This window comes from Neomonachus schauinslandi, chromosome 1, assembly GCF_002201575.2.
Source record: "Neomonachus schauinslandi chromosome 1, ASM220157v2, whole genome shotgun sequence".
NCBI classification, from domain to species: Eukaryota; Metazoa; Chordata; class Mammalia; order Carnivora; family Phocidae; genus Neomonachus; species Neomonachus schauinslandi.
Window position 1 is genome coordinate 159954980 of NC_058403.1, and position 23690 is coordinate 159978669.

The 23690-nt window shown below is 53.2% G+C and overlaps 1 protein-coding gene across 1 annotated transcript in view; it reads right to left on the bottom strand.

Moving 5' to 3' along the window:
- Positions 1-4592, bottom strand: part of GRIP2 (glutamate receptor interacting protein 2) — a 56247-nt gene extending 51655 nt beyond the window's left edge. Inside the window, exon 1 of the mRNA XM_044912703.1 lies at positions 4538-4592. Within this exon, the coding sequence (XP_044768638.1) occupies positions 4538-4592 (55 nt within the window). The remainder of the gene's footprint in view (positions 1-4537) is intronic.
- Between the last annotated feature and the right edge of the window lie 19098 nt (positions 4593-23690).

Genomic DNA, 23690 nt, shown 5'->3' on the forward strand with positions numbered 1-23690 from the left:
GAGAGCCTCATTACAGAGGGGAAGGAAGGAGTAAATAATTCATCACAGATGTGTACCATGGAGGGGGCACAGGCAGACAAAGCTCAGGAGGGCATGGCACGGCCACTCCCTGTGCTCAGGAGGGGCCCTGTAGTCAGCAGGAAGATTACTATCCTTAATCTTGGGATAACCTCCTTATCCCTAAAAATCGCCCATTGCTCCTCCAATACATCCACTGGCCTGGGAGGCCAGATGATACACCCTTGCCCAGAACCTCGCTGAGCCCATGTCCTCCATCCTCCCTCTTCAGCCCTTCTGCTCTAGCTTTGCCAGCCTGGGAACCCCCAACATGTTCAAACCTCAGGACATTTGCACTGGCTGTGGCCTCTGCCAGCCACATTCTTCCGCTGGATAGCCACATGATCTCCCTCACCTCCATAAGGGCTTTGCTCTAATGTCACCTTCTCAGTGTGGCCTTCCCTGAACACCGCACTTAAAACTGCACACCACCACCCACACACCCCAGCCCCTCTTTCTGCTTTATTTTTCTCCACAGCATGCATCACTGCCATACATTTTCCTTGCTCCCCTGCTGTCACTGTTAGCCCCACAAGGGCAGGGATTTAGGTTTGTTTTGCTCCCTACAGTACCCCCAGGGCCTAGAACAGCACCTGGCACATTATAGGTGCTAATAGATATCTGTTGAATGAGTGAATGGCAAAGGGTATTCTGCTGCCTCAACATCCATTGATTCTGCCCCCTATAGCCCTAGCCTCTCACCTCTCACCTGGACCCCACCCCAGCCTCCTCCCTGCATCCTCACCTGTAGTGCACAGTAGTCAGAGCCTGTGCTAACACTCGAAGCTGTCCTCCCCTCTCTCCTACTCAGGGACCTTCCATAGCTCCCACTGACCTCAGAACAGAGTTCAAGCTCCACAACCTCCTGCCTCCTCCACCCCAGCTCCCCTCTCTCCTTATACTTTTCACACTGACTAAAGTTCTCAGTTCCCCGAGTCAGATCTTTGAAGCTTCAAGTCAGATCTTTGAAGCTTCATCCTTAATAACCCCACTCTGGGAGATTTCCTTGACCTCCCTCAAAGCAAAAGCAGTGGACCCATCCACCCCCACACCCCCCACACCGCACTGAAGTGCTGACATCATCTACACATCATTTCTCCCTCCCCCCAAGCCGTCTGGGTCAGGAACTGCAAGTAATCCCCTCTGGGGCCCTGACACCTAGCACTCTGAAAGTTTCACCTCAGTTGTCCTTGCAGCCACCCAGCAAGGAAGATCTAACATTAACTGTTTTACAGACGGGAAAACTGAAGCTCAGAGAGATGAAGGCACTTCCCCCAGCTGCACAGCTGGATTTATACATGGCAGTTGGCCCCAAGGCCTGTGCTCTGTATATCCTGCCTCCCTCACATCAACACACATCTAATGGAACCCCTCACTCCTTAAATTGAACATGACCATTTTATGCCCCCAGAGGCCAAGCATGGCCCTGAAGGAAACCTCGTTGATCTGATCTCCCGGGGAGGGGGAAGTGCTGTCATTCTGCCCAGGCTAGGGAGGAAGGCACTGGGAACGTCTGCGCTCTCTGCGGGCCCTGGGGTCCAGCACATGCACGTGAGAGTCAGGCCAGCGCCTCGGGCCCGTCCCCTCCCCAGGCCTCCGTTTCCTCACTGTCCAGATGTGGGCGGCCATGACACTATCAGGACTGTCTGAGACCATGCAGTGGTGTGCTCCCATCCGTGCACGCGCAGTAGCTGTCCCCCCTCCTCCTGGACCCCTGACTGAAACTGGGGGAGCTGAGTCAGGACTGAATACTTCCTTCCCCCAGTCCCAGCCTGGGTGGGGAGTACGGCTCCCAAGTTTGAGCAAAGCCTCAAATCCCAATCAGAGGGACACAGGAGGGGTCTCATCAGACCAGATGGCCCAGGGACCCCCTCTCAAGCAATCACAGGGTAAGGAATATAAGGGTCTTACCCGGAAAAGATGGGAAACAGAAAGGCCTATTAGAAAATATGGGCTGGAAATGGGAAGATGCATCTTCAGACATCTAATACAATAGTTTGGATGCCTGGGCGGCGCAGTCAGTTGAGCATCCCACTCTTGGTTTTGGCTCAGGTCATGATCTCAGGGTCCTGGGATTGAGCCCCATGTCAGCTCTGAGCTCAGCAGGGGAGTCTGCTTGAGACTCTCTCTCTCTCTCTCCCTCTGCCCCTCCCCACTGCTTGCTCTCTCTCTCTCTCTCTCTCTCTCTGAAATAAAACAGTATTTCGGAAATGAAGACTGAAGAAACACCTCCCCTTCCCCCAATCTCTTAAAACCTTCTCCCTTGAGCTTTTATATTTTCACAAACGGATGCAGAGGCTCACTGTAAGGGCAAACAAGTTCTCTGTGCCGCCATCAGAGCCCCCCCACCCCCCTCCCCCCGCCAAGAAGTGGAGATGCCAGACAGGAGCCTGGCACACACCAGTGCACGGTGTGCCTCCAATCAGGGTATGCTCCCCTCTGTTTTGTTAGGGGTTCGCTGGTCCCAGGCATCACCACCCTGGGGTCGGTGGTGTGTATATGGGGGAAGGGGGGAGGAAGCAAGAGGCTGGGCCTCTGATGAGAAGATGGAATTCAAAATTACCAGGTGTCTCCTGTGTGCCAGGCCCCGCCCCAGTCTTCCCAGTCATCACTGCAATGCCAGGAAGGTGGCTTTTCTTGGGTCCATCTTATAGATGCAGAAATGGAGGTTCTGAGTGGGCCACACAGGAAGTAAGAGCTGGGGTAGGATGTGAATCCAGGTCTGCTGGGGACGATACAAGTATTTCTTGCATCTCCAAAGGCGCAGAACCTGAGCCACAGTATTTAGCTGGCTAAATAGTAATACTAGGGAAGCTCAAATCTGGAGCAGCCCTTGATGTATCTATCCCTCCAGCCTGGGAGGATCCCACCAGGTTCTCAGGGTCTGTGGACCTGAAGAGGACAACAGCCTCGAAGGGGGAGGGGCTTCTCCCTTGGACGTGGTCCCAACACAGGAGTCCCTGGAAAGCCCCAAGGGAAACTCTGTTTCTGGTACTCTCCAAGCTTTGACTGCTCCGTTGTGTGGAAGGGGCTTCCAAAGACCTCTCGGGTGTCAGACCACCAGCGGCCTTTGGGCCAGTGCAGAGCCTAGAGTCCCTCCGTGGTCCCAAAGACCCTGCTACCCCTCCCTCTGCAGACTCCTGGGAGTCTAGAAAATGTTCATGGCAGTTATGAGAGCGGGCTTGAGAGAGCCTCTGTATGTCACCTGGGTAACCTTGGGCAAGTTATCTAACCTCCGTGTGCCTGTTCCCCCATCCGCACAATCAGGATAAGGACAGCACCAACTTTGCTGGGTTGTTGTGAGGAATTACTAAGTGAATGTACTGCCTGGCACACAGGGGTGCTGACCTGATGGCAGTGACTGTTGTTCGTTGCATGCTGTTGCATGATTATTCTTAGTTCTGAGGCCTGCAGCGTAGAAACTGTGAACCCCCATCTCCCACCTCCCCTCCACATTGTAGATGGAGAGATGGCAGCACACGGAAGCCACAGATGAAACCTAGGGTCACATGGCTTGGGCAGCTTGACTCCCAGCTCGACCCTCCTTCTACCCCGACTCCCACCCCAGCCTTTCTCCCATCCTGAGTCTCCTCCCAGGGCTGCCGGTACAGGATGGGATCCTGCATACAAGGGGGCTCAGCATACACTCCATCTCACCCAGGGTCAAGTCCTGCCTTTGCACATGACCCCCCCTACCCCGAATGCCCACACACAGCCACTGGCCCTAAACACACACACACACCCCTGCCGGCCCAGTTCGACCAGGACAACTTCATGCCCCAAAGAGAGGGGAAAGAAAAGACTGTCAGGGACATGCCACGTGAGGAGGGCAATGAAGGGGACTGTGGCACAGGAAGGCAGAGAGGGAGAGGGACACTCAGGTGCAGAGAGGGACCATGACAGAGACACAGAGGGAGAGGGACAGAGAAGAGCAAGACAAAGAGGGAGAGAGAGACAGGGAAAAACAGGTTGGGGCAGAGAGAACCAGATATGAGAGAGAGAGAGAACCATACAAAGAGAGATGGAGACAGAAAGAGGCAGAGAGAAAGACGGAAGGACAGAGGGCAACAATCAGAAAACAATATAGTCCATTAAATTAGATTAACAATTAGAAAAAAAAGGACAGAGAGTTAGAGAGACTCAGCGAGACAAAGAGATGGGGGTGGGGGCGGTGGAGGGGGCATGAAGCAGAGAGAGATGGAGAGATGTGGAAGATGGCAGAGCCAGCTGGGCAGAGAGAAGCCAGACACACGTACAGATTCAAAAAGAGACCCAGAACCAAAGCGAAACCCGAACAGCACCAGAAGAGATGGGGTGGAGGCAGAGCCAGGGCAGGGAGGGAGGCCCCGAGGCCCCAGGTGCCGGGGAAGGGGGGGTGGGAGCGCCCCCAGCCTCTGCCTTCCAATCAGATCCAGGTCCAGCCGCCCAGCCCCTGGGCAGGCAGCAGGGCTGCCCCGTGCCCGGCCTCCCCCCTCGGTACCTTTGGGCCGCCGCCTCACCACGCCCAGCCGCCACTTGAGGGACACAGCCAGCATCGCCCCCTCGGGCCCTTGGGGCTCAGGGCCAGGGACACGCCCGCCCAAGCGTGCTGCGCTCCTGGAACCCAGCGCTCCTCTGTGCACTCCCGAGCCGCTGTGCTAACTGGCAGGGGCTGGGCGCTCCCAGCCTCCACCCTCCCGAGTTGCTAAAATAGATAATCCTCCCCAGAGCCAGCCGCGGTGGCATCGGTGGTGACATCTGTGGCAGCGAGTCCCTTCCTCCAACCACAGCCCCAGCCTGGGGAGTGAAGCACCAGGGCGTTCCGAACACTGCAGCAAACCTTCACTGGGTGCTCGCCCCCCACCCGCAGCAGCCCTCTTCCTCCCAAAGAGCTCCCCTTCTGCCCAAACCTGCCAATCCGCCCTCCCGCCCTCCCCAGGCTGTGCTGTTTGAGGCCCCCAGGCCTTTCCACTTGCAGGGCCCTCCACCTGGGATGCCTGTCCTGTCTGGCTTGGCTCCATTGGACTTCTCTGCCTAGGAATGTTCGCTCAGCCTTCAGAGAGCCCTGCTTGCAGAAGTCCTTGCCTGCTGGGTCTCGATAATGCTTTTCAGACCAGGTAGAGGCTTTCCATCTATCCCCGAAACCTGGAGCTCCCAGAAACCAAGGATGGGGTCCACTTGTCCCGTCTCCCCTACAGTCAGCACAGACATTTGCTGGGGTCATCGGTGTACGATGAGACCTAGGCCCTGCCTCTCCACTCATCTCTCCAATGACCCTTGTTGGAAACGTGGGATAACGAGAGAATCCACCCAGCTGGCTGATTGCATGGAGTGGACAGGAGTACGGTGAGCGTTCCAGGCATTCAGCAAGAACTCAATAAATGCATCTGGCATCCCTTCCTCTTGCTAGACAGAAAAGCTCCGCCTAGCAGAGGGAGAGTGAGGGGAAGCCTCACAGAACACAAGTCTTTGGAGATGGGCAGACCCGAGTTTGAATCTTACTTCAGTGTGCCCCACGAAGCCTGTTTGCTCATCTGACTAATGGGGCTAACAGTCCCTGTCTCCGATATGGTGGGGCCTGTATGAAATCCTGTGCAAAGAGTACTTAGTTGAGTCTGGCACACAGTAGGTGCTTAATAAATAATAAGTAGTAGCTATTAATATTGTGATTATTCTGCATGGAGCCCAACCCCTGTGTGTGAGTGGAGACAGGAAATTCATTGAGGTGACGGCCTGGCTGAAGTCCAACAAGAAAGTCAGGAATCCAGTGCTTTCCATGAACATCACAGTGCTCCAGGGCGGCCCTGGGGTCATCCTCATTTTTCAAATGAGGAAACTGAGGCCGAGAGAGGTACAAGAGAGCCCCGGGCTCATCCAGCGTGCAAGGGGCAAAGCAGGGTCTGATACCAGACACCAGACTACACCACTGCCACATCCAGGCCGTAATGAAGCTCTTGTTCAACCCCTACTGTGTGCCAGGCTCTGTGAGGAGCACTCTGCCGGCTCAGCACAGGGAAGCAAGGCTGCCCACCCAGCGTCATGCACACTGTTGAGCAGCAGACCTGGGGCAGGAGCCCACGCAGTCCGAGCCCAGAGCAAGAACTCTGGCCAGAAACGAGGCTGCTCCCCACCTCCGTCCCTGCCTTTAGTGAGAAGACAAATGGCCCCAACAGTCTCCGGGACCAGTTGAGACAGACACGTGGGAAGTATAGCAATAAAGAAGGATGCATAGAGGGGCGCCTGGGTGGCTCAGTCGTTAAGTGTCTGCCTTCGGCTCAGGTCATGATCCCAGGGTCCTGGGATCGAGCCCCACATCGGGCTCCCTGCTCTGTGGGAAGCCTGCTTCTCCCTCTCCCACTCCCCCTGCTTGTGTTCCCTCTCTCGCTGTGTCTCTCTCTGTCAAATAAATAAATAAAAAATCTAAAAAAAAAAAAAGAAGAAGGATGCATAGAGAGGCGACACTGGGCACCAGGGTGGGGAGAGATCCAGCGGCCTGGCCCAGGAGGATGTTCTGCAAGTATCGCACGCCCCACAGGGGAGGACGTCCCAGGGGCCAGATCCACACATGGGTACAGAGGTGGGTCGGCCCAGCTGGAGGTCCCACTCTGCCCACCCCAGAGCCCACAGGCTGAAGGGCCCACAGCTGGAGCCTTGAGACTGGGGTCACACACACACACACACACACACACACCTGGGGATGAAACCCAGCTCAGACACTCCCCCTGTGTGGCCTTAGGGAAGTTTCCCTTGGTTTCCTAGCAGTGAAATGGACACAGTAACTCGCCTCACCCGCCCCCAGGACTGTCCTAGGTCAAATGAAGAAAGGGAGCTCCGAGGGCAGTGGGGGGCTGTCCACGACACCTGGCACAGACAGAGGGCCTGAGGGCGTTCAATGCTATGGAGCGCAGTCACAGAGTGCTGAAGGCCATGCACTGTGGAACCAGCCCACCTGGGTTCAAATCCCAGCTCCCCCACTTTCAGGCTGCATGACGGGGCAAGTCACTTAACCTCCCCGAGCCTCAGGTTCCTCACCTGTAAAACGGAGATGATTATAGTGTGTACCTTACATGTTGTGAGGCCGAAATGAGCTAAAGCGAACATAAAGCTCCTAGAACAGTACCAGGCACACGGTAAGCACTCAGTAAGTAATACATGTAAGCGTTATCAGTAAGAGGGCTGTGGTGAGGTGTAGCAGGGCTCCAACTTCAGTTTAGTGGAATTCACGGAGACCTTGGTGCCTTGGGCAAATGAGCAGGGCAGCTGAGCTGTGGGGTGGCCTGGGAAAGAACTGATCCTAAAAAGGAGCCAAGGGAGAGGAGCGCAACCCCAGAGTCCCTATGGGTGGGCCCCTGCACGTTGTGGGGGCTCTAGAGGAAGGACTATGGGAAGGAGTAGGTTTACTTCCTTATCTCTTCCCAAGTCCAGGGCGTCATGGGTCGCCCCCATCTAGAGGGCACAGGAGACACCCGGAAGCCATGTAGGCCCAGCCCTTTGGAGCTGATTTGGGAGGTGGCTCCATGAGGCCCAGAAGACCCAGGTCCTACTGAGAAGCTCCTGGCGCTGTGCTGGGTGCCACCCCAAGAGCAGAGCTGAGGAGGACACGATCCCTACGCTCTACAAGCTCCTAACTGAAGATGCTGCTTCTCCCTGAGTCTCCCTCTCCATGTGAAGGCAGGGGACAGGAATCTGCACCTCATGGGGCCACAGGGAGGAAAAGATGATCCCACATATCAGAGCATCTGTATGCAGTAGGTGCTCAATATGCACCCCCCTTTCCCCATGTGCAGGCCAACTTCTCCAGGTGGTGAGCTCTCTGACAGCCGGGGGTCTGCACAGACCCCTGGTGTCCCACCTCCTGTTCCTTTTCCCTCCCTTTTTCCCTGGGGAGCTGCTCCCCTCCTGCACTCAGTCTGGGTAGAACTTGCCCCCCAGCTCCAGGAAGAGCCCTTGACCCAGAGCTTGCTGACAGCACCCTCCCCACAGTGACTGGCTCAGGGGTGAGCACATGACCCAAGTCAATCCAATGAGAGGCTATTCTGGGACTCAAGGAAATTCCTTCCTCGGGCAGGGGCGCAGGGAAGTGGTGTCAGTCTGGAGCTGAGGGTGGTAGAGAGAGAGGAGAGGGAGGACTGAGGCTGTCATCATCAGGCACCCTGATGATGAGGTCCTCCCAGCACCTGCGACCCACCACACCTAAAGTCAGTAATACCCCTTTCCAGCTGCTTTAACCAATAAATCCCTTCCTCTGCTTAAGCCAGTTTGGGTTGGATTTTTGGTAACTTGGACCCAAAAGAGTCCTGGCTCATCCAGTGCTCTCCTCATCTCAAGAGCCCCAGATTCCAGCACAGACCAGGGGTTCAGCAAGTGCACAATGAATGAATGAATGATGAACAGAATATGGATGGACATGCTCCCTAAGCTGCCTTCAGCGGTGGCCCCTGGGCCCTGCACCTCAGTCAAAGGAGGCCACAGCTAGGTGATGGATTCCTAGCCTCTTCCCCTGAGCAGTTTGCGTGGCAGGCCCGGCTGACAGCAGAGTCAGCCGTCAGGAATGGAGATCTGGGGTTTTGGTTTCCAGGCACTTCCCACTTGTCTGTTATCTCGGCCGCAACCTGCCACGTGCCCTCCTTCTGTGGTCCCCAGATTTTCAAAGGGCTCCTTTTACAGAAATGGCAGCCCCAGGGAGAGGGTGGGAGAGCACAGGACCTCTTAAAGGAGATGTGGCCAGGAGTGAACAGCAGATCAGCCCAGAGGGAGAGCCAGGAGGCCTGAATTCAAGTCCAGGCCAGCCCTGGACTACAATGTGGCCCTGGGCAAGTCTCTGCCGTCCTCTAGCCCCCACTGGGTTACACTCCAGGATCCCTGCTGTGCTCACCCTCCAGGTGCCATCTTGCTTCCTCTGTCCCAAAGCCCAGAGAGTTTCCTCCTATGGCTGCCACTGAGCCAGCCAGGTCAGGATTCAAACACAGGGTCATCGGACTCCTCTCAGAAATGAGCTGACAGAACGCAAGGATGGACTAAAAGAAAGACACGAATCACAGAGGGATGCAGACCAGCCTCTAGTCCTCAGATTCTGTTTTTTCCATTCCTGCCTCAGCCTCACAAAGCCCCAGAGGCTGGGGTTGCTACCACCCCCACCTGCTTCCAGAAACAAATTAACATCTCATCAACATCTCATCAGACATGCCTTTAATCTTCTCGGGGCAGGGGGCGGGGGGGGGGGGGGGCTGGCCCTTTCTTCCCAATGGGCCAAGCAGTGACATTTCTGCTGCCCAGCTCTGCGGATCTAAAAGACAGAGGTCCCCAGGCTCTGCATGCAGGGGAAGGGGGGGCAGACCCCTCTTCACCACTTCTCCAGGCTGGGGGAGGAAGAGGATGAGGGCCATCTATCCATCCATTCACTCATTCAATGAACATTTATTAAGCACCTTCTGTGTGTCAGGCCCAGAGGTACAGCCATGAACAAAATCAAGTCTTTGTGGACATTCTAGTGGGGGAGGCAGAGAAGAAATGACAAATGTAATGATTAGGTAAATGTTGCAATATGTTAGAGCTGAAACACGCTAGAAATAAATAGAGAAGGGTGAGAGGTATCGGGGTACAGAGGGAGATGCTGCTGATTATAAAGGGGTGGTCTCTCCAGAGCTCAGACTGTGGTCTCTAAACACCTTGTCCCACTAAAAGGGCCCCCAGGGCTCCTCGGAGAAGGGGCTGATCCCAGGACTGGGGCGGGGAGAGTTACAAGATGATCCTGGAACACCTTTGTGGCGCCGGAAAGTAAGGAAATGCTCAAAGTCTGATGAGGAAAAGTTGACAGGACACAGAAGCCAGCTTGAGGGGGCTCCTACTGGCCGACTCTGGGTCACTTGGAGCATCAGAAAGAATAATGACTGCAAAACTATAAAGATCCATGTGCTTGGGATTCTCAGAAGAAAAAAAAATCTGCCCCCTTGGAGGTAGTTATGGTACCAGTTCCTTATTCTATAAACAGAAAATGAAGGTAAAAAATGAAGCATTTATCCTGTCCTCCCGTATGAATAGCATTTGGGGGGAACCTAATAAGGGAAAGTCATTCTGTGCAGAAAAACCACAGCAAATAAGTGTAGAGGAAATGAGAGAATTGGAAAACCACCTTTTTGCAGTCCTAAGGAGATAAAGGATCCAGCATCGACCATCCGTCGAAGGTTGAAAGAGATCCTATGACGGAGAGGCAAGCAGACAGCCCTTGAACCCCTGGACCAATCTTAGCATCACCAAAAGTGGAACATTCTGGCATTATGTGCCTCCTGATAGGATGTGGAAGGAAGCCCACAGCACCATCCATGACATATTCCTGCCTACAAAATTAGACCTGAATCATATCCAGCTTTAGACTCAAATACCAGTTGACAAGCGAGTACAGGGGACAGAAGAATGTATGAAATGACACCACGAGGCCTTTCTACAGGACAAACAACCCGGTTTCCTCAACAAATAATTAGGGTTAAAACAAAACAAAACAAAACAAAACAAAAAAAAGGGTGGGGTAGGTGGAAGTGGATGTTACAGATTAAGGGAGAATTAAGAGATCCATCAACCAAATACAATCCGGGGAGCTTAGCTGGACCCTGATCTGAATAAACCAAGTGTGACAAGACATTCAGGAGCCAACAGGGGAAACTGCACAAGGATGGAGTATCAACTGATAGGGACGAATCCTGCTGAATTCTGCTGGGTTGATGCTGTTCTCTTAATTATGTTTAGGGAAAAGTCTATCTGTTGAAGATACAGATGGAACAAAAAAAGTCTGACATTGTGCCTTTAAAATGCCCCAGGGGTATTCCTGTGTCATATGTGCCATTTAGAAGTAAATAAAAATTTCAAATAAAATAAAAATAAATGGGGGGCATAGAAGGGCTCATTGAGAAGGCGACATTTGAAAAAGTCTGAAAAGAAGGAGGGAGCCATGGGAGGGAAGGCGCTGCTCCAAGAGGGAGAGGACAGAATAGGCCCTGAGTATGCGAGCGGTGGGAGAGGGGGTGTAATGCAGGGCCTCCTAAGGCCTCTGGCTTTCCTCTGAGGGAGGTGGGAGCCACTGCAGCATTTGGAGCAGAGGAGGGACATGGTCTGACTATGATTTAGCAACATCCTCTGGCTGCTGGCGGGGGAGGGTAGAGGCAGGGAGACAGGGAGGAAGCCACTGCTGGAGGCCTGGGAGCACCAGTGGCCACTGGACTGGGGGTGGGGGTGGGGGGTGGAGACAGAAGCAGTGATGACATGGACAGAATCCGGTTTCTTCTGAAGGTCCAGCCCCTTCCTCTGGCCTTCCTCTGGCCTTCCTCTGCCAGGGTTAAACGTTGGCAGAATGGCAGACAGTCTTCTTTGGGTCAGGAGCAAGAGCCTTGGGGTCAAGAAAGCCTGTGCTAGCTGAGATGCTAGCCCCTGCTCTCTGTGTGTCCTTCCCTACTCTGGGCCTCAGTTTCCCCACTGGTAAAATGAGGATAATGATTAAGGACTCAGACAATCATTAGGCAGCCTTTACTGGGTGCCTACAACAAGCCAGGCACAGAGTTCAGGGCTCTACTGGAATCAAGCCTCACCCTATCACAGGTGATATCACCTGGGGAGCTTAAAACAACTATGGTTGAATCAGAAACTTTGCGGGTACAAGGGTGGAGAATCACCGCTTCCTTGCTGCCCTGTAACACAGATGGGGCACTGATGTTCAGAGAGGGAAAGTGACTACTACTCCAGCATCACACAGCTTCCAAGTGGCAGACGAGGGATTTCCAACAGAGCCCAGCCCCTCTTACCTTCTCCAGAACCCCTCACTTTCACCAGAGCCCCCTCCAAGGCCAAGACCCAGAATGCAACCCCACAGGAGGCTCAAACCCTGCCAGGAGAAGCAGCTCATCTGTCTGATAGTTCTGAGACGTTTCTGAGCCAAGAAATAAAACGCCACCAAGCATTTTCGGCATGGGCCAGGGCGGCTGTCTGACAGGTGCACCAACAGGGCCACCTGCCAGGAAACAGGTGGCATGCCTGTTAATATTCCTGGCTTTGCCTTCACAGTGCAATAATTAGGAGCAAATGCTTGGGCAGGCACCATTAACGAGGCTGCAGATTAAGCCGTGGGGCACTTGGGCAGAAGTTGCAGAAATGCCACAGTTATGGCCCCATAGGGACTCCTGGTGCCAGGCCATGCCAGCGCCAGCCGCCCTTTCCCACCCTGATTCCCGGGCCTCACTCCCCACACCTACCCCCCTCCACCCCAGTCCTAGGGAGAGGACGGCCTGGTGGGGAGGCTTAGAGCTCGACAGCGCTGGGTTCAAATCCTGCGCTGCTTGGTCCCGGCGCTTGGGTGTCCAGAAAGGGGGTACAGGCACCCAGGCACCAGGTGGTTGTGCCACCTTCATGAAATAATGCAAGTCTGAGGCCCGTGAGGGCTCTGTGCCCAAGACCTATCTTCTAATTATGTGCCAGGCATTTGCTTTCAGATTGCAGTTTCCTGTCTGAAAAATGGGGATAAAAATAACTAGCATTTATTAAGCATTACTCTGCAGTAGACACTGTTCCAGCTTGTGCACACAATAACCCTCTCTGTCACCCATGAGGTGGGGACTATGATTAGCCTCATGTTATGAACGTGAAGACCAAGGCGCATGGAGCAGGGCAAAGGGCCAAGGTCCCATGGCTCGGAGCCTGAACCCAGGCAGGCTGGCCCCAAGCCCACCCTCATACCCACTCTGCTGTACTTTCCAAACACAGACGCCTCTGTTACGTTCTCCGCGCGAGCGTGTGGGTGGGTGTGATTAAATACAGCAAATGTGGCGAAATGAGCACTGGGGGGGCACAGCCCAGCCCACGGCCGGGCTCCGGAAGCTTCCAGCAACACTGGCCTGTGGGCCCTTCCACCTTGTTTCCTACCGCCTGGCCGTCCCTGCGGGCCGAACAGCCAATGTGCCTGGACTTAGAGGCAGACGGGACAGGACCCCTCCCTGACCCTGGGCTCCTCTCCCCGTCCACACTGGGGGGGCATCCACTTGGCATATCAGGGGTTTGCAAAGGTTCATCCGGGTCAGATGTGGGAGCTGGTATCACATCCGCTCTCTCCCCTTGGCACCAGCCAGTGAGACCCACATCTGGGAAACTGAGGCAAGAATCAGTGGAAGGGGGTAAAGATGGGTCCATCCTTGGGGAGACACGGTGCCATATGAGGGGCTCTTGTCTCCATTTGGCAGGTGAGGAACAACTTCAAGGTCATGGAGTCTGTGGAAAGCAGTCAGAACGCAAACCCAAGGTGCTGGGCTCGCAGCAGGGCTGCCCTTCCCACTGAGCAGACGTGCCCATCGGGGCTGGTAACTCAAGCAGCACCTGGACTCCTTACTGATGGAGGGCTTCTCAGTTCCTCACAACAGACAGGAAAGGCCTCTGCCTCCACACAGTAACGGAATGTGCACTGAGGGACCGGCCTGAGGGCCTGTCTGCTCCTTGCCCTCCTAATGGGGTGGACTCTATGCCCCGAGTCCCACAGACCCAGGGAGGCAGGAGAGCAGCCTCCACAAGGAAGAGGCCGTGTAACCCTTAGCTGCTCTGGGCCTTGCATCCTGGGCTGTAAGTGGACATCACAGCACCGCCCTGGGAGAGAGAGCGGGTGGGTGGGAGGCCCCAGGAGGGAGTGATGTCCGCAGTGGTCAGCGGCGTGTGTCCCCCATCCTGGCGTACGGAAGACTCTGAGCGCACACGATGGGGCAGCAGGGTTTGTCCCCTGCTACCTTGTCACCAGCACAACCCTTATCATGCCATGCACTTCACTCTCAAAAGCCCAACCTCAAGTACAAAGAGAGAAAGGAGGGGACCCAAGGTCACACGGCTGGCTGGCTGTTAGCGGCAACTATAGATGGAATATTTGGGTCCTCCTAAAATTCCTATGTTGAAAACCTAAGGCCCAAGGGGATGGTATTAGGAGATGGGGCCTCTGGGCAGCGATTAGATCAGGAAGGTGGAGTCCCCCATGAATGGGATTAGTGTCTTTATAAAAGAGACCCCAGAGAGTGCCTTCTCCATGACTATGGAAAGGTGCAAACCCCACTCTTCAGCACCCCCACCCCCTTCTCTATTTTTGTCCCTCAGCATTTCTCATGTGACAAACCCCTTTCCCTTATATTTATTTATTGCCTGTCTCCCCCACTGGAGTGTCAGCCCCATCACGGCAGAGACCACCTCCACCGTGGGCCCGGTCCCAGCACAGAGTAGGTGCTCAACAGTGATGTGTTCAGTGAGGCATCGTCCTTCTCTTCGCTGGCTGAGGGGTACAACATCACCCAGAGATGCACACTTCAGGACGAGAGACACAATTCATTCTTCTCGATGGCCCCTCACATGGGGCAGATATTTGCTCAAGGTCACGCAGCAATGAGACAGGCCTGGGATTAGAACCCAGGACCTTTGGTTCCAAGCACCCTTTTGATCTGTTCCGGGACACTGACAAAATATTTACAGGGAAGAAGGAGGCAGGCCCCCACAAGCAATCCTGACCACAAGTCATTCAAAGTCCTGGCCACCACGTGGGTTCCCGTTGAGTGAGGTCAACCAGCCGTCATGGCTAGATTAAATGAGTTTATTAAGTGCCACGGCCTTCCCTGGGGACACTGCAGGCCTCTGGGCTGCTATGTCACGTGGCATCCAGGGACTCGAGAGATAGCAAGAGTTTCAGGCTGATGCCACTCCAGAGATAAGGAAAACCCAGGGTCAGAGGGGGGTCACTACTCCTGGCGGGGGGAGGGAGACCTTCTTGTCCCAAAACCAGAGTCTGCCTGGAGCTTGGCCAGCAGAGGCATCGAGAGAAAGATCATAATGATGACAGCAGTAACAATCTGGTACCATTTATTCCCAGGGCCCCCGCATTCAACTGTACCCCATCCTTCATTCACTCCCCCACCAAATAGTTGCCGAGCAGCTCTTCCTTTCCAGTGCAGAATAAAACATGTAACACTTACATTCTACTAGGGGAGACAGACAATAAACAGAATATGCAACAGAATATAGGTTGAAATAAGCACATTGAAGAAAAATAAAGTGGGCTGAGAACATTGTTTGTGGGGGAGACTTCTCTGAGCAAGTCTTTAGACAAATGGAAGAACTGGGGGACCCAGCCCTGCAGAGCTCCAAGCCAGGCAGAGGATACAGCCAGTGCAAAGGCCCTGAGGCAGGACTACGCCTGGCATATTTGGAGACTATCAAGGAAGCCAGTGTGGCTGGTGCTGAGTGAGTAGATGTCTCAGAGGACGTCAAGGGGGTCACAGGGGCAGATGACAGATAGCCAGGGTGGGTGCAGTGAGGACCTGGGCTTTCCCTCTGAGGGAGGTGGGAACTATGGGAGGATGCTAAGCAGAGGGATGTGATCTGACTCAGGTTTTAACAGGATCCCTCTGGCTGCTGGGGAAGGATAGATAGTGGGTGGTGAGGATGGAGGCAGGGAAACCAGTAAGGAGGCCACTGCAACCATACAAGTAAGAGATGCTGGGGGCTTGGGCCGGGATGGGGGGGGTGAGATCTGGGGGATCCGGGTATGTTTTAAAGAAAACTGGTGACTCATTACAGACATACATAGTCCTGTGAGGCCAGGAGATGAACATCCTCTTTATAGGAAAGTAAACTGAGGCTCAGAGAGGTTAAGTCACTTGCCCAACGTCACACAGTGAGGAAGTGTCAGAGCTGGGATTCTAACTCAGCCATCTGGCTCCAAAGCCTCTGCTTTTTCATGGTGACTGTCAAGAGTCTCCTCAGGGCCCATGCCTGACTCACGTGGCAGGAGGTCCAAGGTCTGAGATCAGAAGAAAAGCATCCCTATCCCATCACTAGCTCCTGGGTCCACTGCAAAGCACAGTTGGGGAGAGTATCAGAGGGATGCTTGTGTGGGAGGGAGGGAGGGGAAGATCGGACAGGTGAGTGAGAGAGGAGGCGGCCAGTGATGTAACTCCAGCTCCCCAGGTCTGTTTGTGAAGGGCAAGGGGAGCAGGGTACAGGACATGTAGGGAGTACTCTGGAAACACCTCCCAAGGGGAGGCAGTATATAATCAGATGACCCAGGTGTCCCATCCCAGCTCTGCCTTCACTCGCTGTGGGACCTGCAGCCTATCACTTAGCCTCTTTGTGCCTCAGTTCCTCACCTTCTAAATGGGGCTGCTGTGGGGGGAAATATATGGAAAGTGCTCTGGACAGACAGCAACAAGGCCCTTGGGATCCCAGGCAGGGGACACAGCAAGAGCCTCCTCCCCCAACTGCTGGCTGTCCCCACTGCCCCCTCCTTTGGAGCTTTGCCTCACACCTTTTTCCATCCTTTACAGTGACTCAGGGCCTTCTCCCTGCCCCTAATTCAGGAGTGACAGCCATGACTGCGTTGTGCCTGCCTGCCTGGGATTATGGCTTCAGGAGAAGAAAAAGATTAACACCCCTTCTGAAACGAGGACATTGACTAAATGACGTAGTTGAAGGCTGGATTCTTGGAATCATCCTGTGCCAGAGAGAGCTCCAGGTCCAAACTGCACCCCACCCATTTTACACATGGGAGACTGAGGCCTGGCCAGGCAGGTCTTCCTTTCCAGTGTGGAAACTACACCGGCAATATTGAAAAATGAAATAAAACAACAAAGGCATGAAAAACAGAAGCCACTGGCCAGACGCTTGAATATATTTACAGGGAAGAAGGAGGCAGGCCCCCACAAGCAATCCTGACCACAAGTCATTCAAAGTCAGGGGAAGGGAGGGACGTTTCCTGAGCCACGAGACTGCCAGAGACACAGGAGATCCAGGCAGGGTGATGGTGGGGGCCAGTCAGGATAGACAGGGCCTGGCTGGGCCACGAATTCATCTTCTGGTTGCGGGATCATGGGAGCTGGTCCCCGATCAATGTGGAAATACTTCATCATTTTCATACGCAGCCACACTCTGCAAGGCCTGGGGGCTTCCTCTCCCCGCTCCTCCTCCTCCATGTATGGAGTTCCTTTCTAAGATCTGGCTCCAAGATGCAACCTTTATATGCATATTCCCTCCAGATCCTCATGACTACCCTGTGAGGGTGGAGGAGGGCGGTATTAATGAAACGACCATCAGTCACAGAGAAGTGACTGGCCCAAAGTCCACAGCCGATAAGCAGCAGAGCTGGGGGCTGAGCCCAGGACTGCCTGACAGCAAAGCCTGACCTCTCGCTGCTCTAGCCTTTACCTTAGGGCCTCCCTCTCTGGAGCTCTTCCTCCGGCTTGCTCCACTAGGCACTGGTGGCCAGGTTCTGCCTCCACATGTCTGGGGAGCAAAATCAGCCCTGCCTAACAGCTGGCTCCAGATCTCCCCTCAGGGAGGAGACATATCTGGGGACATCTCCGGCGGAGAGCTTGTTATGGTCAGCGGTCTGGCAGCCAAGGAAGCAGGGGACGTGGCTGCCTGAGAAAGTCAGAGGGTGTGGGGGGCTGCCCCGGGGTACAAAGAAAGGCTGGAGGGTGTTTGAGCTGCTTGGGGCCTGGATTAGGAAGTGTGAGGCAATAACAGCCTCAGCCATATGAAGAGCAGAGCTATACAAAGTGCAATCTGTGGACCTGGCCTTTCTGGAACTATTTCTCAACAGACAGCAACAGGTAAGCTCAGACACAGAATAAATGGTTAGAGACTGGTACAGCAATTTAACATTGCTACAGCATTCAAGCGTCTGGCCAGTGGCTTCTGTTTTTCATGCCTTTGTTGTTTTATTTCATTTTTCAGTATTGCCGGTGTAGTTTCCACACGTATCAGTCTCCAAGAGACTGAAACTAAACAGAAAATACTGGCCTTTCACCAGAAAGTCTGAGAAGCCCTGCTTTAGAGGAGCTAACCAGTGACAAGAAGCTGGTACCTGGCCCAATATGCAATTCAACATAAAATAAAGCTGTAACATAAAAAGTTTAGCTTTCAAAAGGACACAAATTTTTATGCATGCTGAAGCAGAAGTCACTTTTTTTAGATCACGGTTTCTCAGTCTCTCGCACCACTGACATTTTGGACTGTAGAAAATACTTTGCTGTGGGGGATATTTAGCAGCATCCCTGGACTCTACCACTAGATGCCAGTACGTCCCCTCCCCAGTTGTGACAACCAAAAGTGTCCCCATTTGCCTCTAGGGGGAAAAATCACCCCTAGTTGAGAACTGCCGGCTTAGATGGTCTGACTCTGCATAGATGTGTGTGTGTGTATCCAGGTGATGTGTGTGTATATGTACGTGTGTGTTATCCCTGGCCCACCTTCCTCACGCGCATGGCCAGACATCTGTAGTTTGCAACCTCTGGTGTCACTCATTACTCTTAAGGGGTGCCCGTGGGATCTCCCCTCCCTAAAGCTGGCCCACAGAAGCAGCGAAACTATCACTGAGGATGGTCTAAGGAGGTTGTCATGGGAACCAGAGCTCGCAGAGCTGAAGTCCGTGCAGGGGTAAAACTGCCTTCAATGCCTCCTACCACCACCTCCAGCTCCCAGAGTACCAGGGGCAGTAGACAAGATCAGCAGCTGGACAGAAACCATGGCGTCCAGCCAGAAGGAAGGGGCTCGGTACATGAAGCACATCAGACTGAGCTTGAGAGGAGTGGTCTTCGAGAACCTCAGGTCAACACGGTTGGCAAGGAGGCTGGTGGAGCAGAAGCTTTGAATAGGGGATATGAGGGAGCACACAGCTTGTTCAAACCATAGGTGTCTGCACCCCAACCCTGGGAGGATACTGATTCAGAATGACCTGACAGGGCCTCAGGGTCTCGATTTTTAAAGCTCATTAGGTGATTTCGATGCACAGCAAGAGTTGAGACCTCCCTCTGAGTGGATCAGAATCCCCTGGGAAGCTGGAGAAAAATATAGATTCGTGGCCAAAAAAAAAAAAAAAATTTAAAGGTCTGACAACACCAAGTATTGGTAAGGATGTGGAGCAACTGGAACTCTCCTACACTGCTTGTAAAAATGGAAAATGGTACAACTACTTTGTAAAGGAATCTGGCAGTATCTATTGAAATTTTTAAATATACACACCCTAAAATATACTTCAGTAAAACTGTTTAAAAAAACATGCACACGCTGGGGCACCTGGGTGGCTCAGTTGGTTAAGTGTCTGACTTTTGATTTTGTCTCAGGTCATGATCTCAGGGTTGTGGGACTGAGCCCTGCACTGGGCTCCCCACTCGGCATGGAGTCTGCTCCAAATTCTCTTCCTCTCCCTCTGCCCCTGCCCCAGCTCATGTTCTCGCTAAATAAATAAATAAATAAACAAACAAACAAATAAAATCTTAAAAAAAAAAAAAACTATGCATACGCTATGGCCCAGCAACTGCACTTGAAGGTATGTATCCAACAGGAATGGGTACGCCTGGTTACCAAAAGACACGTTCAAGAATATTCATAGCAGCATTCTCCATAAGAGTCAAAAACTGGGAACAACCTAGAAGTCCATCGACAGCAGAAGAGACGAATAAAGATGGTGGCACATTCATGAAATGGAATAGCACACAGCAGTGAAAACGGATGCACCGTCGCTACACACAACACAATGCAGGGGCCTCAAAAACTTGATATTGAGTGACAAAAGCTGGACAGAGAAAGGCACACACTATACGGGTTCATTTATATCAAGCTCAGAACAGGTAAAAACAAACTTTATTGTGTAGTGATATGTACAAGGTGGTAACACCATAAAGACAACCAAGAGAACCATCGAAAAGTCAAGATGGTGGTACATCTGGGTGGAGGAGGGAGGAGGACACAATTTGAGATGAACCTGAGGGGAACGTGCAAGAGACTATGTTCTATTTCCTAACCAGGGTGGTTAAAGGGTGTTCACTTTTCACCATTCATTATACTATACCTCCATGCTATACCCACGTGTATATTTAATGATTTTAAATAAAAGGGGAAAAAGGGGGCGTCTGTCACTCCCAGCAAAGCTCATTCCGCAAGCTGGGTTGGGGCCTTGGGATGAGCATCTTAAACATGCCCCCATTTCCACTCCCAGGAGATTCTGATTTCCAAGGTTCTGGGGCCACATGAGCTGAGCACATGTTGGGGTGAGGAGCCCAGACAGCCAGCCCCCAACTGACAGGTCCTGCATCTCAGAGCAAGCTGGGCCAGCACAGGTGTTGAGTAGTGACTGGCACCTGAGTTAAGAGCCAAGCGGGCCACCAGAATAGGGGCCGGGCCACAGTAGGTCCTCAGTCAAAGCTGGTGCCCTGAAGAATGGCCCTATGGGCTGCTTGCTGTATCAGGAGTGGTCGTGGGCTCCAGGAGGGCATTTCTAAAGATGCCACCATGGGGCGCCTGGGTGGCTCAGTCGTTAGGCGTCTGCCTTCGGCTCAGGTCATGATCCCAGGGTCCTGGGATCGAGTCCCGCATCGGGCTCCCTGCTCAGTAGGGAGCCTGCTTCTCCCTCTCCCACTCCCCCTGCTTGTGTTCCTGCTCTCGCTATCTCTCTCTGTCAAATAAATAAATAAAATCTTTAAAAATAAATAAATAAATACAGATGCCACCATGGATGCAGGGGAAACTGGAAGGGAGGGTGGGTCGGAGTCCATTGGTCACTGAAATCCCATTGCAGAGGGGCTGGCAGCTCAGTGTGCCCACCCTGGATGCCAGGCCAGGCCGACAGCCCCTTAAGGAAAACAAAAAGGATCGGAGGAAGCAATTAAGGGTCTGTCATCAGGGAGGCAGGGGGCATCTGCTCAGGCATCTGCCAAGACTGTTCTGTCTCTCCAGAGCCCAGGTTGGGGGACGGGACCTGGGAACCATCAGGCCCACCCTGTGTGTGACAAGCCATAGAAGACAGGGAGCTGTGTCAACATCATGTCTCCATATTGGCCAGGACAAGCTGGCGTGGTGTCTCGAACCCACCGGTCATCACGGAAGGGAGGGCTCTACACCGCCCCCCCCCGCCGCCGCAGCCCCTAATTTGTATAACAGGGAGCTCCAAGAGGCTTTCCTGGAGGAAAGATGCTTGGGATGAGGCCTGCAGGATGAGCGGGAGCTAACCAGCCAAGGCCCTCTCTCCCCCCAGGCTAAGAGAGCAGCATGGGCAAGGGTCCTGAGGTGGGAATAAGAGAATAAGGTCCTGAGTGCTCCCACGTGGCAGGTTTTCCTGCACTAACTCAGTTCATCCTCATGATGATGCTCTGACGTAGGTGCTATTATCCCCATTTTACAGATGGAGAAACCGAGCCTCAGAGAGGTTAAGTAACCTGCACAAGGTCACACAGCTCCTAAGTAGCAGAGACTGGATGTGAACCCACTGCACTACACTGCCTCTCATTCAGCTTGTTTTCCCCCAAGGAAGGAAAGGAGGCCAGTGTGGCTGGAGCCCAGAGAGCTCGGGGGAGAACCGTGAGGGATGGGAGTGGAGGGCCAGCGGCACCCGGGCCACCCGGGAGGATGATGAACTGGGTCCTGGCAGCAGTGGGGAGCCACGGAAGGCAGGAGGAAGTGACATCATCAGATAGGCGTTTTAAAGATGCTGTCCAGCCAGGGTAGAGCTGAAGAGTTGAGCAACACAGAACTATCAAAAAACACCCCCTCAGTTACTCAGCATTTACTGAACACCTCAGGCACCATGATATTCTCTCCAGATGGCATGGTCCATTTTGGCTCCCCAGTAGATGGCAGGGACATCTCAAATACAAACACATGAACTCTACTGACTGTGATGAACAGGAGAAAGAGCTTTCTGGCATGTACCCCAAAGACCCCACTTAAACCTTTGATTAATTACCTGCAAAATGCCGTCAAACCACTTCCACATTGTTCCACTGCCATTTTTGCTTTATTGAGGTCGATTTCCTTGAGATCAAGTCTTTCCTAATTAAAATTCATAATGAAGATTTCACTCATCAATCACTTTCTTCGCACATAGCATGTACTACCGATTGTGGACAATCGCCACCAGGGATGTCCCATTCTGGCCCTGACTCCTGTCAACCCCAATTCTCTCGGGTCAGATTTTTGCAGATCTTCGTGTCAGTATGGAGATTTGATTCTCCTGTCAATTTTTAGGTCAATAACTATTCTTACTATGCACAGTTGTAGCTGATGTCAGTTTTATTTTGTGTTGATTATTTCTACCAGTGATGTTCATGACGGATTAGATCAGAGACAAACGGTTTGTGTTTCTTTCTTAGGAAATCCATGAAAAATTGAAACATGTTTGCGAGCAGAAAAATAAAAGAAGACTAAAGATAGCAAGATCCAGAGACAGATGGGCTGACAGGGAGAGACAGAATGACACAGAGACAAAGACAGAGAGATACGGGTCAGGGGGAGAGAGACCCGTGAACTCCCAGCCACTCAGCAGTCAAAGGGCAATGTCCAAACTGGTGGGCCCTGCCTCCTCTCCTGTCGAAGTCTGGACATTCCCATCTCCTGGCCCAGAAGGCCCTTCCCTTCTTGACATTCAGCTGGGGGCTTGCTTATTCCATTACTCAGGAAAGTTTTACCAAAATAAGAAAAAAAAAAGTCGCTCAGATTGCATCCCAGTAGACAGGGCCTCTGGTCAGATACTGGCCAGCTACACCACCCCAGGCCCAAGTAAGACCAGTCCCAGCCCTCAGCCTGGAGCCAGGGAAATCCCAGCGAAAGAACAGCCAACGTGGCAGAGGGAGCGTGGGCACTGGGGCCGGGCAGGCTGGGTTCAAGTTCTAGCTCTTGTCAGTTTCTCCACCTCAATTCTCAGCTGCCTCATCTGAGAACTGGGGATAAACAGCCAGCTTGCAAGGGTGCGTGTGAGGCTGGGGCTCCATGTGGGAAGCACCTAACAGGTCCCTCTGCCCCAATGGCATCTGTGGCCCCCACGCTGCTGGGCTGGCTGAGGACGGCGCAGTCGCTCTCAGCACTGCCTACTGGCAACAGAGCAATGGCCCCATCCTCACCCCGGGGCCTGTGGGGTGAACAGGATCTGAGCTTGGGGGTCCCTCCCGGCTCACCTTCAGGCTGGTGAGCGGCCCTGCTGCAGGGCAGAGCTGGACCCTGTGCTGGTTTTGACTGCTCTTCTCTTGCCTGCTGTCTCCAAACCATCACGAGTGGTTGATTGCATGAGGTTAGGCGTTAAAAAAGCCTCTGAGGCTGAGTCAGCAGGAGAGAGCACAGCAATCAATTAGCAATATCCACCGTAGCCTTGGGCTGGAGAGCATGTCTTCTTGTTTTCTGCATCTTTAGTTGGTGCACAGCAAAGACCCAGAGCACAGATGACTGAGATTCAGCTACACCACTGCATGCTGGTGACCTTGGACAAATCCTGTTAACTCCCTGAGCCTCAGTCTTTCACCCGAGAAATGGGGAGAATATTGTGATTCATCTCACAGGACTGTTGTGAGGATTAAGTGAAATGGTGTATTTGTAGGTATTAATAAAATTTTATGAATGAATGAGGTTTTTTACTCTCTTATTTCTTAGGTGAGTCAATAGCGAGGTAAAAGAGCTCTGGGCTGGGGCACCTGGGTGGCTCAGTTGGTTAAGCAACTGCCTTCGGCTCAGATCATGATCCTGGAGTCCCAGGATCGAGTCCCACATCAGGCTCCCTGCTCGGCAGGGAGTCTGCTTCTCCCTCTGACCCTCCTCCCTCTCACACTCTCTGTCTCTCATTCTCTCTCTCGCAAATAAACAAAATCTTAAAAAAAAAAAAGAGCTCT